Source organism: Hoplias malabaricus, chromosome 1 (assembly GCF_029633855.1).
Source record: "Hoplias malabaricus isolate fHopMal1 chromosome 1, fHopMal1.hap1, whole genome shotgun sequence".
Lineage (NCBI taxonomy): Eukaryota > Metazoa > Chordata > Actinopteri > Characiformes > Erythrinidae > Hoplias > Hoplias malabaricus.
The window spans coordinates 70,197,064-70,214,767 of record NC_089800.1 but is presented as its reverse complement, the minus strand read 5'-3'; the positions used below and the strand labels follow the sequence as shown (position 1 = coordinate 70,214,767).

At 37.9% G+C, this 17,704-nt stretch overlaps 1 protein-coding gene across 2 annotated transcripts in view; it reads right to left on the bottom strand.

Moving 5' to 3' along the window:
- The window catches only part of abhd12 (abhydrolase domain containing 12, lysophospholipase), a 35,896-nt gene extending 18,672 nt beyond the window's left edge, over positions 1–17,224 (bottom strand). The window contains exons 1-2 of one of the 2 annotated variants that reach the window (XM_066672372.1): positions 17,116–17,224; positions 13,909–14,008 (exon numbers count right to left, since the gene is read on the bottom strand). In XM_066672372.1, coding sequence (XP_066528469.1) covers positions 13,909–14,006 — 98 coding nt within the window. In that variant the 5' untranslated portion in view covers positions 14,007–14,008; positions 17,116–17,224. Of the gene's footprint in view, positions 1–13,908; positions 14,254–17,115 lie in introns of those variants that run through there. The other variant, XM_066672365.1, reaches the window with a different exon arrangement.
- Between the last annotated feature and the right edge of the window lie 480 nt (positions 17,225–17,704).

Genomic DNA, 17,704 nt, shown 5'->3' with positions numbered 1-17,704 from the left:
CACGTGGGTACTATCAGGACATCATGAGTAGTGAGGTAGTATTAGCAATATCCAAAGCTCAGGAATTGTTAGCATATGTGTATTTTTGTTCATGTCTATAACAGCAAAAGGTGGGATTTTCTTTAAATATGTAATAAATAACAAGAATCTGTGATCCCCCCCCCCGTTCTCTTTAGCCTTTACATAACACCAGTTAAGCCCACACTCTGACAGTACCTTATTACAAAACAGTGAAGTAATAGGCCAAGATTGCAACCTTGAATGTGCTGAATATTTATCATGATCCAGTTCAATTGACAACTCTGTTTATTTTGTTGCCAATTACTTTAAAATTCTGCAGTGAAAATATTGCATATTTGTGGTGTACAGTGGTACACTATGAAGTGATATCATATGGGTTTTGTGGAATATTTAATGAAATAACATTTTAAACATGCTATTAACTGATATTCCTGTAGAACATATGATCTGCTTTTTTTTGTAAAGGTAAGCAGCAAAAATGCAGCCTTGAAGCTTAACAGCCCCACACTTGTATTTTACATGTTTAAATTAAAGTCAACTGTATCATAGCAGAGAAATAATTACTTTAAAGTATATCCAATGACAACAGAGACATTAAATTGTCACCTAGACAGCCTTTATACTCTCCATATAAAAGTATGAAGCAAAACGGAACACTAAAGAAACTGAACATGACAAGTTCATCATGTTAGAATAAAATGAAAAAAATCCCCACAGCATTGGTTCAAAATTAGGTGTAAAGCCTCCTAGAAAAAGCACACCCTGATGTGCACAACTGTAGTCTTCACCGTAAAGAAGTCATAGGGTGGAGCAGAAACACCTGCTTAGCAGGCCACTGTTCCATAAACAGAGCAGTTAGCTCTTGGAGAACACACCCTGGTTACAATACAAATGTAAACATCCAAACTGACAGGTTCTGTCCAGCAAGACCACTGTGGTATTTTTACTGTGGAAAAACTGCTGAAAATGACACACAAGGTTAGAAAGTCCGGGGTGGGTGAGGCCTCTGAACGGCACGTTTCTTCTAGAGCTCTCTTAAATCTCTAGCTGGATCAGCCAATGTTTAAATTAACATGACATTAGCCTACGATAATTAGCTGATTAGCATATAACCTGCTTCAGTACAGTAGTTAAAGATGTAAATCTCCTAACATCTTTGTTAAGTGAGGTATCCAAGTTTATATTCCAATGCTAACTTAGTGAACCAAGTTTAAATTTGTGAATTTTACAAAACCTTTAATACTAAGATTGAGAACTTTAGTGCGATCTCTAAACTTATAATCAGGCAATTAAGATAACAAATGATCTTTTTTCTCGCCTCTGATCAAGGCTGTGTATCCATGCTGGTTCGACTTGACCTCAGTGCAGCTTTTGATACAATTGACCATACTATCCCGCTAGAAAGTCTAATGAACATGGTAGGAATCAGAGGACAGCCCTATCATGGTTTAAGTCTTATCTTACAGATCGCTATCAGTTCATAAAAGTAAATAATGTACCCTCTAAACACACAAAAATGAAATTTGGAATCCCCCAAGGCTCCATATTAGGACCTTTTTATTCATATTATACATGTTGCCATTGGCCAGAATTATAAGCAGGCATGGCGTTACCTTCCACAGTTACTATGATGATACACGGTTATACATATCAGCCAAACCAGACTACAGACCAACACTAAAGAAAATGGAGGACTGTTTAAAAGATGTGAAGCACTGGATGTCGCAAAACTTCCTTCTACTAAACAGTAACAAAACATAGGTTCTCCTTTTAGGTCCAAAACCTGCTATAAATATAAATAAGACATCAGACTTAATACTACATTTTCCAAGTTCATCAGCTAAAAAATCTGGGTGTCATCATTGACTCAGATCTATCATTTGATCAACATATATGTAATATTACAAAAGCAGCTTTCCTACATATTCATTCATACATTCATTCATTCAATCATTATCTGTAACCGCTTATCCAATTCAGGGTCGCGGTGGGTCCAGAGTCTACCTAGAATCATTGGGTGCAAGGCGGGAATACACCCTGGAGGGGGCGCCTGTCCTTCACAGGGCAACACAGACACACACACACACACACACACATTCACTCACACTCACACCTACGGACACTTTTGAGTCGCCAATCCACTTATTAACGTGTGTTTTTTGGACTGTGGGAGGAAACCGGAGCACCCGGAGGAAACCCACGTGGACACGAGGAGAACACACCAAATCCTCACAGTCACCCGGAGCGGGAATCGAACCCACAACCTCCAGGTCCCTGCGCCACCGTGCCGCCTCCTACATATTCATAATATCTCTAAATTAAGGAATGACCTATTACATCAACATTAGATTATTGCAATGCGCTAATGTCAGGATGTTCCAGCAGAAACGTACGGAAACTCCAGCTAATTCAAAATGCTACAGCCAGGGTCCTAACTAAAACCATAAAATTTGATCATATCAGCCCAGTTTGATCAGCCATTCACTGGTTTCCAGTTAAATTCTGTATTATTTACAAAATTATTTTACTAATGTATAAAACCTTGCATGGTCTTGCCCGCCGACCTCATCACACACTATGAACCACCAAGATTACTCAGATCTAAGGGGGTCGGTCACTTACTAGTTTCCAAAATAATAAGATTTCAGTGGGGGGAAAGCGTTCTCCTAAATAGCTCCTCGGCTCAGGAACAATCTTCCAGCTAGTGTCCAGGACGCAGACACAGTCATTATTTTTAAGCCTAGGTTCAAAACCCACTTGTTCAGTTTAGGTTTTGGTAAATATCCTCTTCCTCTAGATTAAAGTTGTTGTTTCAGGAACTCATGGACATGGGGGTAAACTCGAATGCTGTGCTCTACGATGTCTTTGGTTTGATGATAGTGAAGCGGATACATGCCGATATTTCAGGATGATTTAAATTCTGTTCCCTTTGGTTTCCCTCCCTCTAATGAGTCTTTTTCAGTCGGATCAGCTGGGGTCATTACACTAATGAAAATATTTACATTTTCTTTTCTATTTCATTCTAATCTAAACTGTTCTCCTGACAGTTTTTCAAGAAAATGACGGCCCACTGATGGAAGATTGTCTGGCTAGATTCTCCTGCGGTCCAGACCAGACCAGCTGCTCACCTCCATCTACAGCTGCCAGCCTCGGACCACTCACCAGTACCCGCCATCATCAATTACACTGATGCAGAAATGGAATTAATTAGTAACACCCAGACTGATGCTTCCAGCACTGTTATTGAAAAAAAATGTACAGAAAAAAATTGAGAAAAAATGTACAGAAGAGATACATTAATGGCCACTAATGGTACAACAGTGTGTACCTTTAAAAGTTCAACAGTGGATTTAAAGTCCAGTTTTTTCCCTACAGGGACATCATATTCCCTTCTCCAGAAGTGGAGGTGAATGTTTGATAACAGCTTTCATTATAATACTGTGCAAAATAAAATAACAAATTGTAAACCCTGGAAATGAAACGGGGCATCAACACAGCTTAAAAAGTACAATAATATAGAACATGGTACATTTATGTTCCTTAAGTAAAAGTACTGAATATGGACCCATGAAAGTACCACCACAGTGATTCTCAGAGAGGTCAGCTAAAACATTTTGCTTTTTATCACTGTCTCTGGCAAGTTATCACAGAGCTCCTTGCTCCCTATACAGCGCACTACACATGAGACATTAAATAGTGGGTGTAGAAGCTATAATTTCATGGCCTATGTAGGGAGCAGGGAGTGATTTTATATTCGGTCTCTGCCTGTTAACACTCTGCAGTAAAACAAGAGGATGTACTCAGCTTCACCTGAAAGTTGTTTATTCGTTAAAATTAGAGCCAAACAAATATCTCTTCAAGTAAATGACATTTAATTTTTAAAATTCTCCTCTCATATCCTCCAGTGGCACAAAGAAAAATAGTAACATTACAAAATCATAATAAAGAGTTTGAGGTTGTTCAAATTTTAAAGACAAAAACGACATCTGTAATTCAATAACTGGACGTTTCTCCTGGCTCTATGCTAATTCTTTTTGTTTAAAGGGACATTTTATACTTCTTTCTTCACAAGTTTTAAATAAAATGTCTGTGACATGCTTTGATCAATAGATTACATGGACCAAACAACGCAGTACCATTCTCCTCCTTTCTAAACAGCCCTACTTCAGAAAAATTTGTTCAGTCATTGTTTATAAATGTCTATTTAGTTTCAAGCAGTGTGAGGCACAAGAAGCAGAAAAGCTGGCTTTTAATCATCTTCACTTTGTTCTCTTTCTTGTCATTTTGGCCAAATTGAGCCATATTTATTTTATTTTAAAACATTTTATACCATGTTTCATACTTAGGCAGATCACAAATAACTAACTGGATTGATTTATTTCACACTTTTTGAAATAATTAATTTGTGCTTTAACGGGTTATTAACAAACAAAGTTTGTGATTTCAACATATTCATGAGGAATCATTCAGGGCCTACACCAACCCAGCCATGCTTGTGTGTTTTAAGTATGCACAAACAGGAATATTTTTTCATTATTACTCTAAACAAATCAAATGACCAATCTGAGATCTGTTATGCACTCACTAAGAAACCAAATGCATCCAACAATACGCACATTTTTTGTGTAGTTCCAGTGTATCAGCAGTGACGATGCTGAGGTTGGAGAACTGTGAAGGAACAGTCTGTAATTGTGAGTCTAAAAAGTAAGAGGAAGCTTTATGGTCAGGAGATTGAGGGAGCAGCCAGAGGAAATTTTCCTGCTGACCTCATCACTGTCTCACTAACCAGACTGCAGGTCGGGGCGCTGTCCACAGCTTTTTTACTTACACTAATCACAAAAACAACAGTCCTGCCTGCCCAATACTGGTCGTTTATTTAGATACACTATAGTGGACACTGTGAGTAAACATGCTACTTTCAAATTTGTTCCCTTAGCATTAATGCAGACAAATTACAAATTAACTTAAAACTTGTAAACAAAAATAAGATGAAGAAAAAAGCATTACAACAGCTTTCCTGATGTACAATTTGTAGCAATATCTGGCATAATATCCACCAAACGTTCAGAACCTTGCTGGGCTCATGATTCCTCGTTATGTAGTTCTTGCTTTATCTGTCTGATATTGTAATCTAGAGCAATAAACCACAAGAAAACAAGTGTTCCTCTGTGGCTTTAACATGATGTGAACTTTGTGGAAGCACTGTAACACAGCCTCCAGTATAATAGAGTTTCTATAAAACACATATAATATGCAATATAATTAATTGGGTGCGGTCATGTTACTCTCATTCTCATCTCCCCTTTGTATCTTTCATGATTCTCATTCTCTCTCTGACCCCTTTCTCAAATGCTCTGTCCCTCTCCCATGCTCTTTTTGTGTTTTCTACCTTACCTTTAACTCAACAGCATGTCCACAGACTACATACTACTTCAAACTAATATCAGACAACTGAAAAAAAATTCAGTTTCCATGAAATGAGCCCTTTTCATTGTTGCTGTCTGCTGTAGATTTTGACTCCAGGTTTGAGCTATATCTTCCTTCTTTCAGAAGAGAAGCTGAAATAAGGATCTAAATCGGTAACACTGAGAAATCTCTCGGGTCTGGAGTTTGTTCTGAAACCTCCAGGGAGACGGACAGTGACTCAGCATTTGGCAAATAAGTGCTTAATATATGATGATGCTACAAAAAAACCTGTGAAAGAGCAGTGCAACCACAACAGTGTGAGTAATTCTGGGTCATGAGTTCACTGAAGGAAAGAGTTATTACTTATTTGTTTTTAAATGTTAACCAGTTTTCTCTAACTACAGTTAGCTAGGCCTCCGTCCCATGATGCCACCAAGGGAGAGTTGGAGTACAACATGCTTGGAAGACCACTCATGGTTCCAAGAAGTCAACTAGGAACTAAACCATGATTTGTAAACCTTCACATTTGTTTTTATGTGACTCACAATGACAATTCGTAAAATTATACCATAGTCTTTTGAAGCGGTACTAACAATCATTGGATTGGTGCCTGATGAAAGACTTCAGCAAAAGTCAGACAATGCAGAAATTAACTATAATTATCCAGAATTAATCATCGAGAAATAATGTTTGAGAGGCTGAATGCCAGCAAATTCTCATAGCAATGTTCATATATCTGGTTTACAGTCTCTCCAGAAGCTGTTACTGCAGCAAAGATACGGCAGAAAAATAATGGATGAGTTGGCATCTACTGTTTAGCCAATGTTGTCTATATCAGCAGTCTATGTATAATATACTCTGAAAAGTTTTAAACACCGAAAGTATCAATAATGTAATACATTCTTGACCTGAGGACTGGAATACGTGCAGATTCTTCCAACCTTGCTAAACTAGATACACATTGCTAAACAACATGGCGGAAAGTTCTGGAAGAATGCCGGCTGAAGGCTCTTGTTCCAGCTCTATTTCCTGAAAGAGATGAGTTTAAACAGAACTGGACTCCTCTTGACCTTGACCTTGTATTGCATGGCTTCTGTTCAGCTGAAAGATGCCAGCTCCTGTGCACAGATATATAAAAACCGTCTACGCGCACCTGTATGCTGGACAGAAGCTTAGATTACAGAGTCAGGTAGAGAGCAACAGCAGGGTCACATTTCAGTTCAAACCAGGAGCAACGGTGATGCTTTACAGGAGCATCTTACAGCACATGTACTACTTCTGTTACATGAGAGAGACACTCACTTGCCCAGTATTTCTTCTGATATCAAGGTTATTAACATATAGCTTTTACAGCTTTGCAGCAGTTGTGAGCATTTATACTTGTGTGTTGGTGTGTCTATGTCACTTTGCTAATAACCCCGTTAACTCATTAGGGCAGAATCACAAATATCTTCATTAACACTACCAGTAGGGCTAGGTGCAACCTTAGTCACCAGGGCGGCCAGTGTGGATTTATGGTTTTTAATAGTGCTGGTAACTGATACTGTGCATAAAATTCACATGGAACTGGTGGCACTGAGCATGCATTAACAGTGCCAGTGGGGCTTGGTATGGCTTTAGTCACCAGGGAGGCCAGTGCATTTATGGTTATGAGTATGGAAGGACGGCAAGGCTACCTTTCCGGAGGGGGCTGGGACCAGGATGCCAGACTTCACTGTTGTGTGATGGGCTTAATTTAACAAAACACTGATGAGTGGAGGTACATACCTGATGAGAGCTAGCCATGAAGTGGGTGTACTGGATGCTCATGGGTTTGGCCCAATGAGTAACTTTAGGTTTGTAGCTGCTTGCTGATTGGATCTAAACGGCTACCTTAGTGGTTAGATGTAGCTTTTAAATGCACAAAAAAAAAATTACAGCAGGAATGTTGGGGTTGCAAATAGAAAGAGAGAGAGGTGGGCCCCAAGTGAAGCTCTAATGGACTGACATAGGACATTTTACATATTATTCTGTGTATAATTACAATTACCCCAACCTATGTATTGCACAATGTAGGTCATAAAATAACAGTTTCTTTCAGAGTTGGCATAGCAGTATTAATTTTATAATATGTGAAGTGCGCTATGTAGTGAGTATGGTGCTATTTGGGCCAAAGAATAGTTTACTTGTATTGCCAAAAAAATAAAATGCTGGCATGTTTTTTTTTTTATAATGATTTTTATTTTCTTGAGGCATCTTTATTTTCTTCCACCTCTTCATTCCTTCTTCGACATGCAACTTGATGTCTGAGGGAGTCTCTCTCCATGAATTTGCTGCCATCTGACAGTCTTTGTAGAGGACTTCATATTTCTTTTAATATTTCCTCAACTTGAAAAATTTGGTCTAAAAGTTGTTGTGTTCTGCATCATTGTGATGAATAGTTACATTTCAGGGGAGGTGCGTATCAGACTATGGCATAGGGTACGCAGCTACTCAAAACCTCTGCATTGCTTACAGCATAAATTCGATGCTTAAACATAAATTGGCTGTAAATTCTACATCACAAAAGCCACTCCAAATCATCACAGAGGTACTTGATGGTGCTCCATTACAAAGTACTGCCTCAAAAAATCTGGCAGGTTCTTTACAACTCTTTGCTGACATTTGGCATTGAACATGGTGACCTTAGGCTCAGTTGCAGTTGCTCCAGTTTCCTGGAAACTGAACACTTCCCTAACAGCTGACAGACTAATTTAGTCCAAACCTCTGGAGACTGACCGGAACTTTCTTCTGAAGCATGATACACAGATCCTCTTCATCAATTCTAATCAATATCTACAGGGTGGGCCATTTATATGGATACACCTTAATAAAATGGGAATGGTTGGTGATATTAACTTCCTGTTTGTGGAACATTAGTATATGGGAGGGGGGAAACTTTTCAAGATGGGTGGTGACCATGGCAGCCATTTTGAAGTCTGCCATTTTGGATCCAACTTTTGTTTTTTTCAATGGGAAGAGGGTCATGTGACATATCAAACTTATTGGGAATTTCACAAGAAAAACAATGGTGTAACTTTATTCTTTCATGAGTTATTTACAAGTTTCTGACCACTTATAAAATGTGTTCAAAGTGCTGCCCATTGTGTTGGATTGTCAATTCTCCCACGCACACACATACACACTAGTGCACTAGGGGCTGTAAACACACACCCAGAGCAGCAGGCAGCCATCCCTGGCACCCGGGGAGCGTTTTTGGGGGTTCAGTGCCTTGCTCAAGAGCACTTCAGCCATGAATGTTCCTGCTGATCCTGAGGCTCAAACCAACAATCTTCCGGTACCAAGCCCAGTCCTTTAACCATTAGGCCATATATCACTTTTAATAACATTTGCTTTAATATCTTTTGGCAAAAATACCAAACCTGCCACAAGTTGGTTGTTTAGTGTATAAGTAAATCTATTCTCATTGGCCAATACCTTCACATTGCAAGTTAAAAATAACTTTAAATGCACTAACAATGTGGGTTAAGTGCTGCACAATGAATAAATAGTTGTATCAGGACAAAATCTCCTGTCTATGAGATATGAGCCAGTGTGATGCTATCAAAAGGGAAGCATTTCTGCTGAGTTGCTAAAGAAAAAAATAACTCACATACTTGATCTTTCTCTCCTCTTTCTCTCTCCACCTCCCATTGCAGCTCATAGGGAAAGCCTTTCTATCTCTCTCTCTGTCTCCCTCTCACTCTCTCTCTATTGATTGTTCTCTTGCTCTCTCTTTCACTCCATTGCAGTTTATAGAGAAAGCCCCCTCTCTGTCTCGCCACTAAAGGAGTCAAATGATCTCTCCATCTGCTACCGGAGAAGGCATCACTCTCTCTCTCAGGTTTCTGTTAAAAGGGAAAGAACGTGTCTCCCCTTTCTATTAGAGCAGAAAACACTCATTCTCTCTCACTCTCTAATTCTCTTTTTTCTTCTCTCTCTCAATCTCTCACCTCTCTTCATCTTTCTCCCTTTCTTTTCAATCTCCTTGCCTGTGCTCTATCTCTCCTCTTTCTCATGCTTATTTCCAGCGACCTTTTTCTCATCTCTCTCCAGAAGGTACCAATGAACACTCGCATTACATCAGAGCTCACCCACAGCTTCACTCCTACAGAGAAGCAGCGTTTACATAAAAACACACAGCTGTTCTAAAACACAAATGCAGAACTACTGAATGCTGTTTAAAAGCAAGTTTAAAGAGTCATTAAAATCATCGATTCCACAAAATATAACCATGTACAATAAAGTAACACTGCACTATTGACCAGCCAACCACAGGGACTGGCAAGCAACCGTCACAACTCAGATGTTTTCCCTTTTCTGCAGGGTCTTTCTTGTTTTCCACTTTAGTGTATGTGTAATGATTATTAAATACATTTGTTTTAAAAATAATTAAAGAAAAAGATTGTCATCTGAACTGCTGCTGCTTAATGGCTGAGTGTCAGTCTTTGTTTTATAGAATGGAAAAAATGACAGCAAGCCTAGTCACAAAATCAGGTAGCCGATTTAGATGAGGCAATATCATGATGAGGTCATTGTGAAATGTGGAAATAAATGGAATTGAAATCTCATCTAGCTATCTATCATCCAACTATGAAAGCCCAACTGCTTCCACCAGCATCAAGTCGTGGAGCAGCCTCAAAATAAGAGCTCAGGCCGGTTGTGGGAGTGAACATGTGTTGCTCAGAAAAACACAAGTTTTGGTTTCTTCCAGGCGAGAAATGGTTCATTTATCACAATGAACCACCTTTTGTTTCTCCCGATACAGATACTGACACCTTGAGTATCGGCCATCACTGATAACAATATACCATCAGTTCACTTAAGATCACCTGATTTGTCATTCAAACTATCAAACACCTGACTCTATCCCACAGGAAGGAATACACAGATAATATTACTACACCACACAGAGTGAGAGAGTGCTATTCTGCTATTTCAGGACAGATTTGTTACAAGACATTTTTTTTCTATCTCTTACACTCTTTCTGATATATTACTGATACCATATCAGATTAATGTCATCTTTACCACAGTATATATTTTGTATTTATTACAATGATATGGGATTTCATAAATAAATATTTATTGACTACCTACATGACTGTATCTTGATTCTATAGGCAACAACCTTGGTTACAACACATCTTCAAAAGTGGTGCCATTAATGAAATATCGCTTAATAAAGTTCTCATATTTAAGCCTGGTTTAGATACTTGGGCTGTAGTTATCAATAATAATGTGATGTGTTTATGGTTCCTGCACTAGGTGCCTATTTCTATGTGATCACACACATTACACTAATGGCATTATCTCATGGGGGCTATGTTACTGATTATTTCATAGGAAAACAAGCTAAATGGTTCAGTTCTACAAAGGCCAAAGTTATATCTGAATATCTTAAAGTCTGGTGAACACAAACTAGCTTGCTAATATATAAATCTTCTGTTGGTGTAAACAAAAACAATTTGGACAAGTTTTACATAAAGGGCTTATTTGGCAAATCAGACTGGACTATTGGGTATTGTGTCTAATACTGCTTTTCTACTAAATTATGAAACTAGAATTATCCACATTCCATTTCTAATACCTTCGTCTATTTCCATATATATAACCGAACCCCTGGAAATAGGTGGGGTTCCCTGGAGTTTTTGTGACCGTCACATGATCTCCCATGTCACATTACTAAGAGTAAACACCAACAACAGCAGAAACAATAGAGTTTCATGTTCTGATTTATCCATATTTAGGCCTGTCACAATAGCGATTTTTGTGATCAACATGCCAGAAATAATTGCAATAAGCGACAAAAGATATAAATGATATAACAATAATAAAACAGCATATGACAATATTAAATCATAATATTATACCTTTAATAATATTATATCTTTAATATTTAAAGAGCAATGTTTAACTACCCTAAATAAATAAACCATAAACAAAATAAAAACACCAGGAACCAGAGGATAGGACACAGCGAGTGGCTAAAATACAGATGATGTTCAATCCTATATAAATAAACATGCCAGTAAATAACAATGGCCAATTTTGAGGTCAACAATTATTGAAAAAAATGTACATATATTGAATGAAAAAATTATAATTATGGGAAAAATGTGATTATTATGACAGGCCTATTCATATCTCTTCATTTGGTCAAAGACTTAATTAATATTTTAAACAATCAGTTATCTGCACATTTCTAGCTCCACCCACACCCAGATAGATCAAAGATATGCCACAATTGTGTAGTCAACACTGACTGTATAAGGAATTATAGTTATTTGCATGCACAAAAATGGTCATAATAACATATTATAATCAAAGTTGTGTATTGCCTAGCCCACGGTTGGGACCTGAATAATCATTTGCTTCTGAGACTTTCTGTTGTTTTTTTCCCCATAACAAAACACCGGACCTGTTACTACAACAGAACAAACCTGTTTTGCTTAACTGTAAAAATGCTTAAATGACAGCTATGTCCTTATTCTTGAAGCATACTTGCCCATTTTGAACATTCACCCCATAAGCTAAAGTTTGTGGACACCTGGTAATCTAACATTATGACACAATAAATGTGACCAAAGACATGAAAAGACTTAGTAAACAAAAGGTCCATTTTAATTTCAGATCAACTTTAAAGAACAAATAATGGATCAGAGTCTGTGTCAGCAGACGCCATAAAAGAGAAGTGGTACTTTTCCTCTATGCAGAATATGCACATACATCAGCAACACAGATATCACAAGCTTAGGGTAACTTAAGTACATTCGGCTAGGGCTTCACGTCTGACTGGAGTTTCCAACAGGAGCCCTACACTTCACAACACTGACCCTTGACTTCTAACTGTAGCCAGGTAGGGGCTGCAGGGGCAACAAGAGATAAGATGGGAGGTGTATTTATCAGTCAAGAACAAGCACTCAGAAAATCATTCACTGCCTGAAAATTGAGCGGTCACATCTGAAAATTACATCTAATTCTGTCACACTGTAATAGACTACCATACACCATAAAGATGCAGTAAATTCTATACCCCCAGTGGTGTCCTGCACTTACAGCCTACACAGGCACTACTACACAGAAAAAGGAAAGTTTTATGCAGACAAACACAATGCAGCCCACAGATGTGATGCAATCGTCATGTTTGTGTCAGCTGCACATTAGTAACTAAGCATTTTTGAAGCTTCTTACACAACACAGTTTACACTGCAATAATGAGAGAGATAAAAATCAAAGCACGTACTAGTGCCATTAAAACAACACAGTAAACAGAACCAATAATCAGTGCCATTAAAACAACACAGCAAACAGAACCAGGTTTCACTAAAGTAACGTCATAGAAATCAAGCAGCAGTTAAACAATGGACACTTTGGCACTTGTACTACTGTAATAACATGATAGCAACACAATGAAACGTAAACAAACCATTTTAACACCATTCAAATAATTTATTTAACCGTGACATTACATTAAATCCTTGGAATTTCTGGAATTCATTATAACACCAAAAATGAGAACAATAATGCAATATTAACAGTACTAATGAAACCTCTGGCACTGGTGACACCAGATAAAAAGCTGATGAAAAGGACAGCAGCACAGGAATTTAATTCAGCATCACTTAACCGCTTCACATGAGTGTTCCAGTAATGGTTAATGTAGCAATATCACGAGAGGGAGTTTTATATTGGAGCTCTATACCATCAGCAACGTGAAAAGCAACATCACACTTGAGGTCATGTTGTTATACTGAATATCTGCAAAGTTGTGATTATATTCAGTTCCCAGCCTGTGGCCTCTTGCCTACGGCCAAATCACAACCATGCTCCTGTTCAGTATAACACCACTCAATCTCATGTGATTAATGAAACCTCCAATATTCTAGAAACATCTATAAGAACACAGTTTTTTTGGAACCAGGTACTAGCACTACTTCACTAGCATTAATGAATACTCAGGAAATCTAAAGGCACTATAACATCAGAGTAAATCAAATCAAGCTCCTTGTCATTAATAGCAACATTAATGATTTTTTTGCCCTGGATTCCACTATAATAACATGACTGAAGCCACGGGTATTCTAATGATGCCATAATATAACAATTCATAAAACAAGTCAAGAATGCAACTGTAATAACACAAATAATGAAAACCACAACAATATCACAGTTTAGGAAACTGTAAGTACTAGAGATATTGAATTGGAAGCAGGTTTCCTCCTGTCACTGTGAGAACAGCACTAATGGAAGCTCAGACAATAAAATCTTAGGCCCTAGCATACTAAATTAAACACTGAATATATCCAAAAACACGAAAACATCAACACAGCTGATGAAACCTTACGCAGCAATGGCAGCAGTAAAGTAAGCAGGTATTACAGGGGCACGGTGCTGACAGTGTAACTGAGTGCTGGTCAGTAACTGTGCAGTCAGTAAGATGCTGGTGTGCTGTTGACTGACCTCCTGAGTCTCCTGCCCATGGTCTTGTCCCACTGTCCGTTTTCTCCGGAGCTGTGTCCGCGGTCCTGCAGCTCTGCTCCCGCAGTCCTCTTTCTCATAACTAAACACACACAAGGGACACAACACGTAGAAAAAACAGCAGATACTGGGGTAACTCTGAAGTCTGACCGCTGTCTGTGGAGGTTCCTATTCACTGCTGAGCCCCGTGAGCCCGACACTGCGATTTCGCTCTCTCCTTCTCTCTCTCCCTCACATTGTTTGCCGAAGTGCGAAACCGATTTAATGGTCGGCAAGAGTCGACTCTTTCAATCGGCTCTTTTCAATGAACCCCCAAAAGCGACTCGAATTAACAAGACGATTATTATTTTTTATTTTTGTAAATACCAATAAAAACAATACAAATGGGTAGATCTCGACAGTTAAAGGATTGACTATAGTCTCTAGAATATCAAGGAAGTAAAAAAATATTTACAGGTTTAAAATTTTCCTAAAAATTACTTAATCTTTCCCCCAGTTTAACAAAGTAAAATAATTTTTTATTCAATTTCACTAAGCAGATTTATAAGATTTTATAAGTATTATTTATATCAAGAGAATGACTACATTAATTGAGAGGGCACTAAGTAAACTGTCCCCTTCTCAAATCTCTTTGGAACATTCTGGCTCTACCCTTCAGTGTGCACTCACACTAGGCAATCTGTTCCAGTGAAGTACCTACATTTAATAAAATTATTATATGCAATATTTTGGTATTTCCGTTAAATGGGAAATTAATTTTGAATTTTTTTCTCTTTTTTTATAATTCTAAACTTGAGTGTTATGTGAACCATTCAGCAGTTAAAAAAAAAAACACACAACAGTAATATGACAAATTGCTCCTCGAAAATGACCAGTACTGCTCTCATCTTGATGTAGAATGGGCAGTGGGTAATGCTTATGTCAGTATTACCCTGACCAATCACAAGGCTACATTAGCCACGCCTCCTCTCTGAGTCGAAGAGTCTAGCTGCATTCCAAAACCTAGGCTGTGGCCGAGCTCAGCTGCATTTCTCGATCACTACATCACAGAAGGCTGTTCCAATGTGAAGGATCCTTTGTATACAGTCAAGAAATGAAGCCTACATTCGGAGGTGTAACAGACATATACTTTGTGGCCCTCAGTTACCCACAAGTCTCTGCCCATATACTGCGCGCTGGAGAAAATATACAAGACATGGCCAAAAACGGACCTTCGGTGTTTGTTTACCTTGTCAAGTGTAAAATAACTAATTAAGTAAACTATTTATCTCTACTGTATTTAATCAAAAGGCTTTGGCATATTACAGTACCACAGAAAGCATATATTTGGTAGAATGTTATTTTTAATCCCACTTGAAATGTAAAGGTTAAAGATAAAGTTTGAAATATACATTTAATTTTTTTTAAAGTAGTATTGCCTTTCAGGATAATATTAATAAGCAAACAACTTTTTTTTTTTTTTAAAACTTAGTCATGTTATTGCTTCAAGGTGACGTCACAACGCAGCCTCCATAGACCGTTCCATTTGTGTCATCGGGTTACTAAAAAGGGGTCTTCATAGGACGGTCCTACCGAGGACATGTCCTACCTCGGCCGCAGCCTAGGCTTTGGAACGCATCTACTGGTGACCTAAAGCTTAGGAGCCATTAGTTATGGGGAGGGGGTGAAAGACATAAACAGAGCAAACAGAGCGTGTTTAACAGCGCATCAGCAGAGATAGCAGCGAGACTGGGCCGGCATGTACAGCAAAGTAGCAGTGGGGGAAAGCACCAATTTGGAGACATTCTAGAAGGGATACCGTTCGTACAATTATGTAAATATATATATAATTATATATATAAAATCACACAAAACCACACAAAAGACACATAAAAGACAAAAGACGTCTGTAGGTTCGTACATGAACGCCTGTATAATACCAGTTCTAACTGCCTATGTCATTTTATAATATATCTTTTGTAAAATGACAACCGTAGTTCAGAGTAAAAACCCAGAAATAAACCCAGCAACTGCTGTCTCGAGGCTGTGTAGCCATGGTAACGAAAACAGCATTCTGTTCTCCAGTGATAGAGAGCTGTCAGTCACACACTGTCAGTAGTATATTGGACCACGCCCACACCATTCTCAGGGGAGCATATTTTGGTCATTTTTGAAGACAGATTAATCATATTTCTGTTTTGTGATTTTTATTTAAACTTTGCTGAATGTTTCACATAACACCCAAGTTTAGAATTATACTAAAGAAAAAAAAAAAAAAAAGGAAAAAATTTTTTTAAATGGGTTTCCAGTGGCTTTAAAGGGTGGCCTTTTTAGTGCAACATGCCATAATGTCAGAATGTTGTGCATATGTTGTGAATATATCCTGAAAATGTCTTTAAATGTTGCAATGTATTTATTTCACCACAAGGCTAGCGTTTAATTTCAGAATTAAATATCACCATATTTACTGATAATTGACAATGGGGCTGAATTAAGTATTGTTTGGAGAGTCGACTCTTTTGTGAGCTGAATCTGATTCACTGAAAAGAGCCGAAATATCCGCAAAGAGTAAATTTGACCGGGTTCTTAATAACAACCAATCAGAGACGTGATTTTACTTCTAGGTTTTCTGTACATCCAATCAGCGCAGAGATTAATTTTACAAAAACGAGTCTTTGAGACCGGTCGGTTAGGTGTACACTACAAATGACTCCATGTTCCATGTAGTGCTCTATGTAGGTGATTAAAAATAACAAACTTCTTTATTCACAAAGCGCGGTAAATGCCCTAGAGAGACACCTGACATTCTACCACAGGACGCTATTCGTAGTTTAAGGCTAAATATATATTTTTAAAGCTATACTTTTGTGAGCTTCCTGCTGCGCTACGTAGGGAGCACGGAGCGAATCGAGATAACGTCCCTGACGTTTTTCCCGGGCAAGTAGCCAATCAGCGAAGCCCTGACGGACGACCATCAATGTTTTAGGGCAACTTAGTAGTGTAGCTCAAAACTAAGCAAAACAAACTAAAACAATTATTCAATAACCAATTAATACTGCAAATGTCAACAACAGTTGAAGTCTCAAATTATGCTATAAGTGGCACAACGAGACGAAGGTTTTCGCCAATTTCGCTGATTTACGTTCCATTTAAGGTGGCATTCCAAATAAGAACAGGAGGAAAACGTTAGCTACTATGGGTGTTTCTTACCCAGTGCATCTCTGTATTATACTGAACGCGAGACTCTCAGAAATTAGTCCCCCATTTAGAAGAAAAAAGCCGCAGTTAAATCAAGCCGATAAACACGCTTCGGTCATATTTTGTTTCGCGTTTTTTTATTATTGTCCAGTGAAGCGCTCCGTAGTTTTCGCTCACGTCATAACAACAACATCGCATTATCGATTCTGTCCAGATTAAAAAAATAAAAGTCCTTTTAAAAATATTACTCATTATTCTTATGAAATAGAATTATAAATTAAAACGTTACATGTTATTATACATTTGTGAAGTTAGCAGCGTGTTTACATTGCCATTGAATCTGCTAGTTACAAATATGCCTAATATTTAAAAAATAATTCTATGGAATAATTGTAAAATATTCATAGAAATTATAGTTAAATGCGGTACATTGATGGCAATTGCTGGGGATTTATTTCTTAATGTTTAAATATCAGGAGATGAGTTAAAGAACCACTCCAATAAAAATCAAGTGTTCTACATTTTTAATATGACTGTGTAGTGTTCTTATATAGAATTATTGAGTAAAATGTGCAGTCAACGTCTTGACTCAGAATATTTC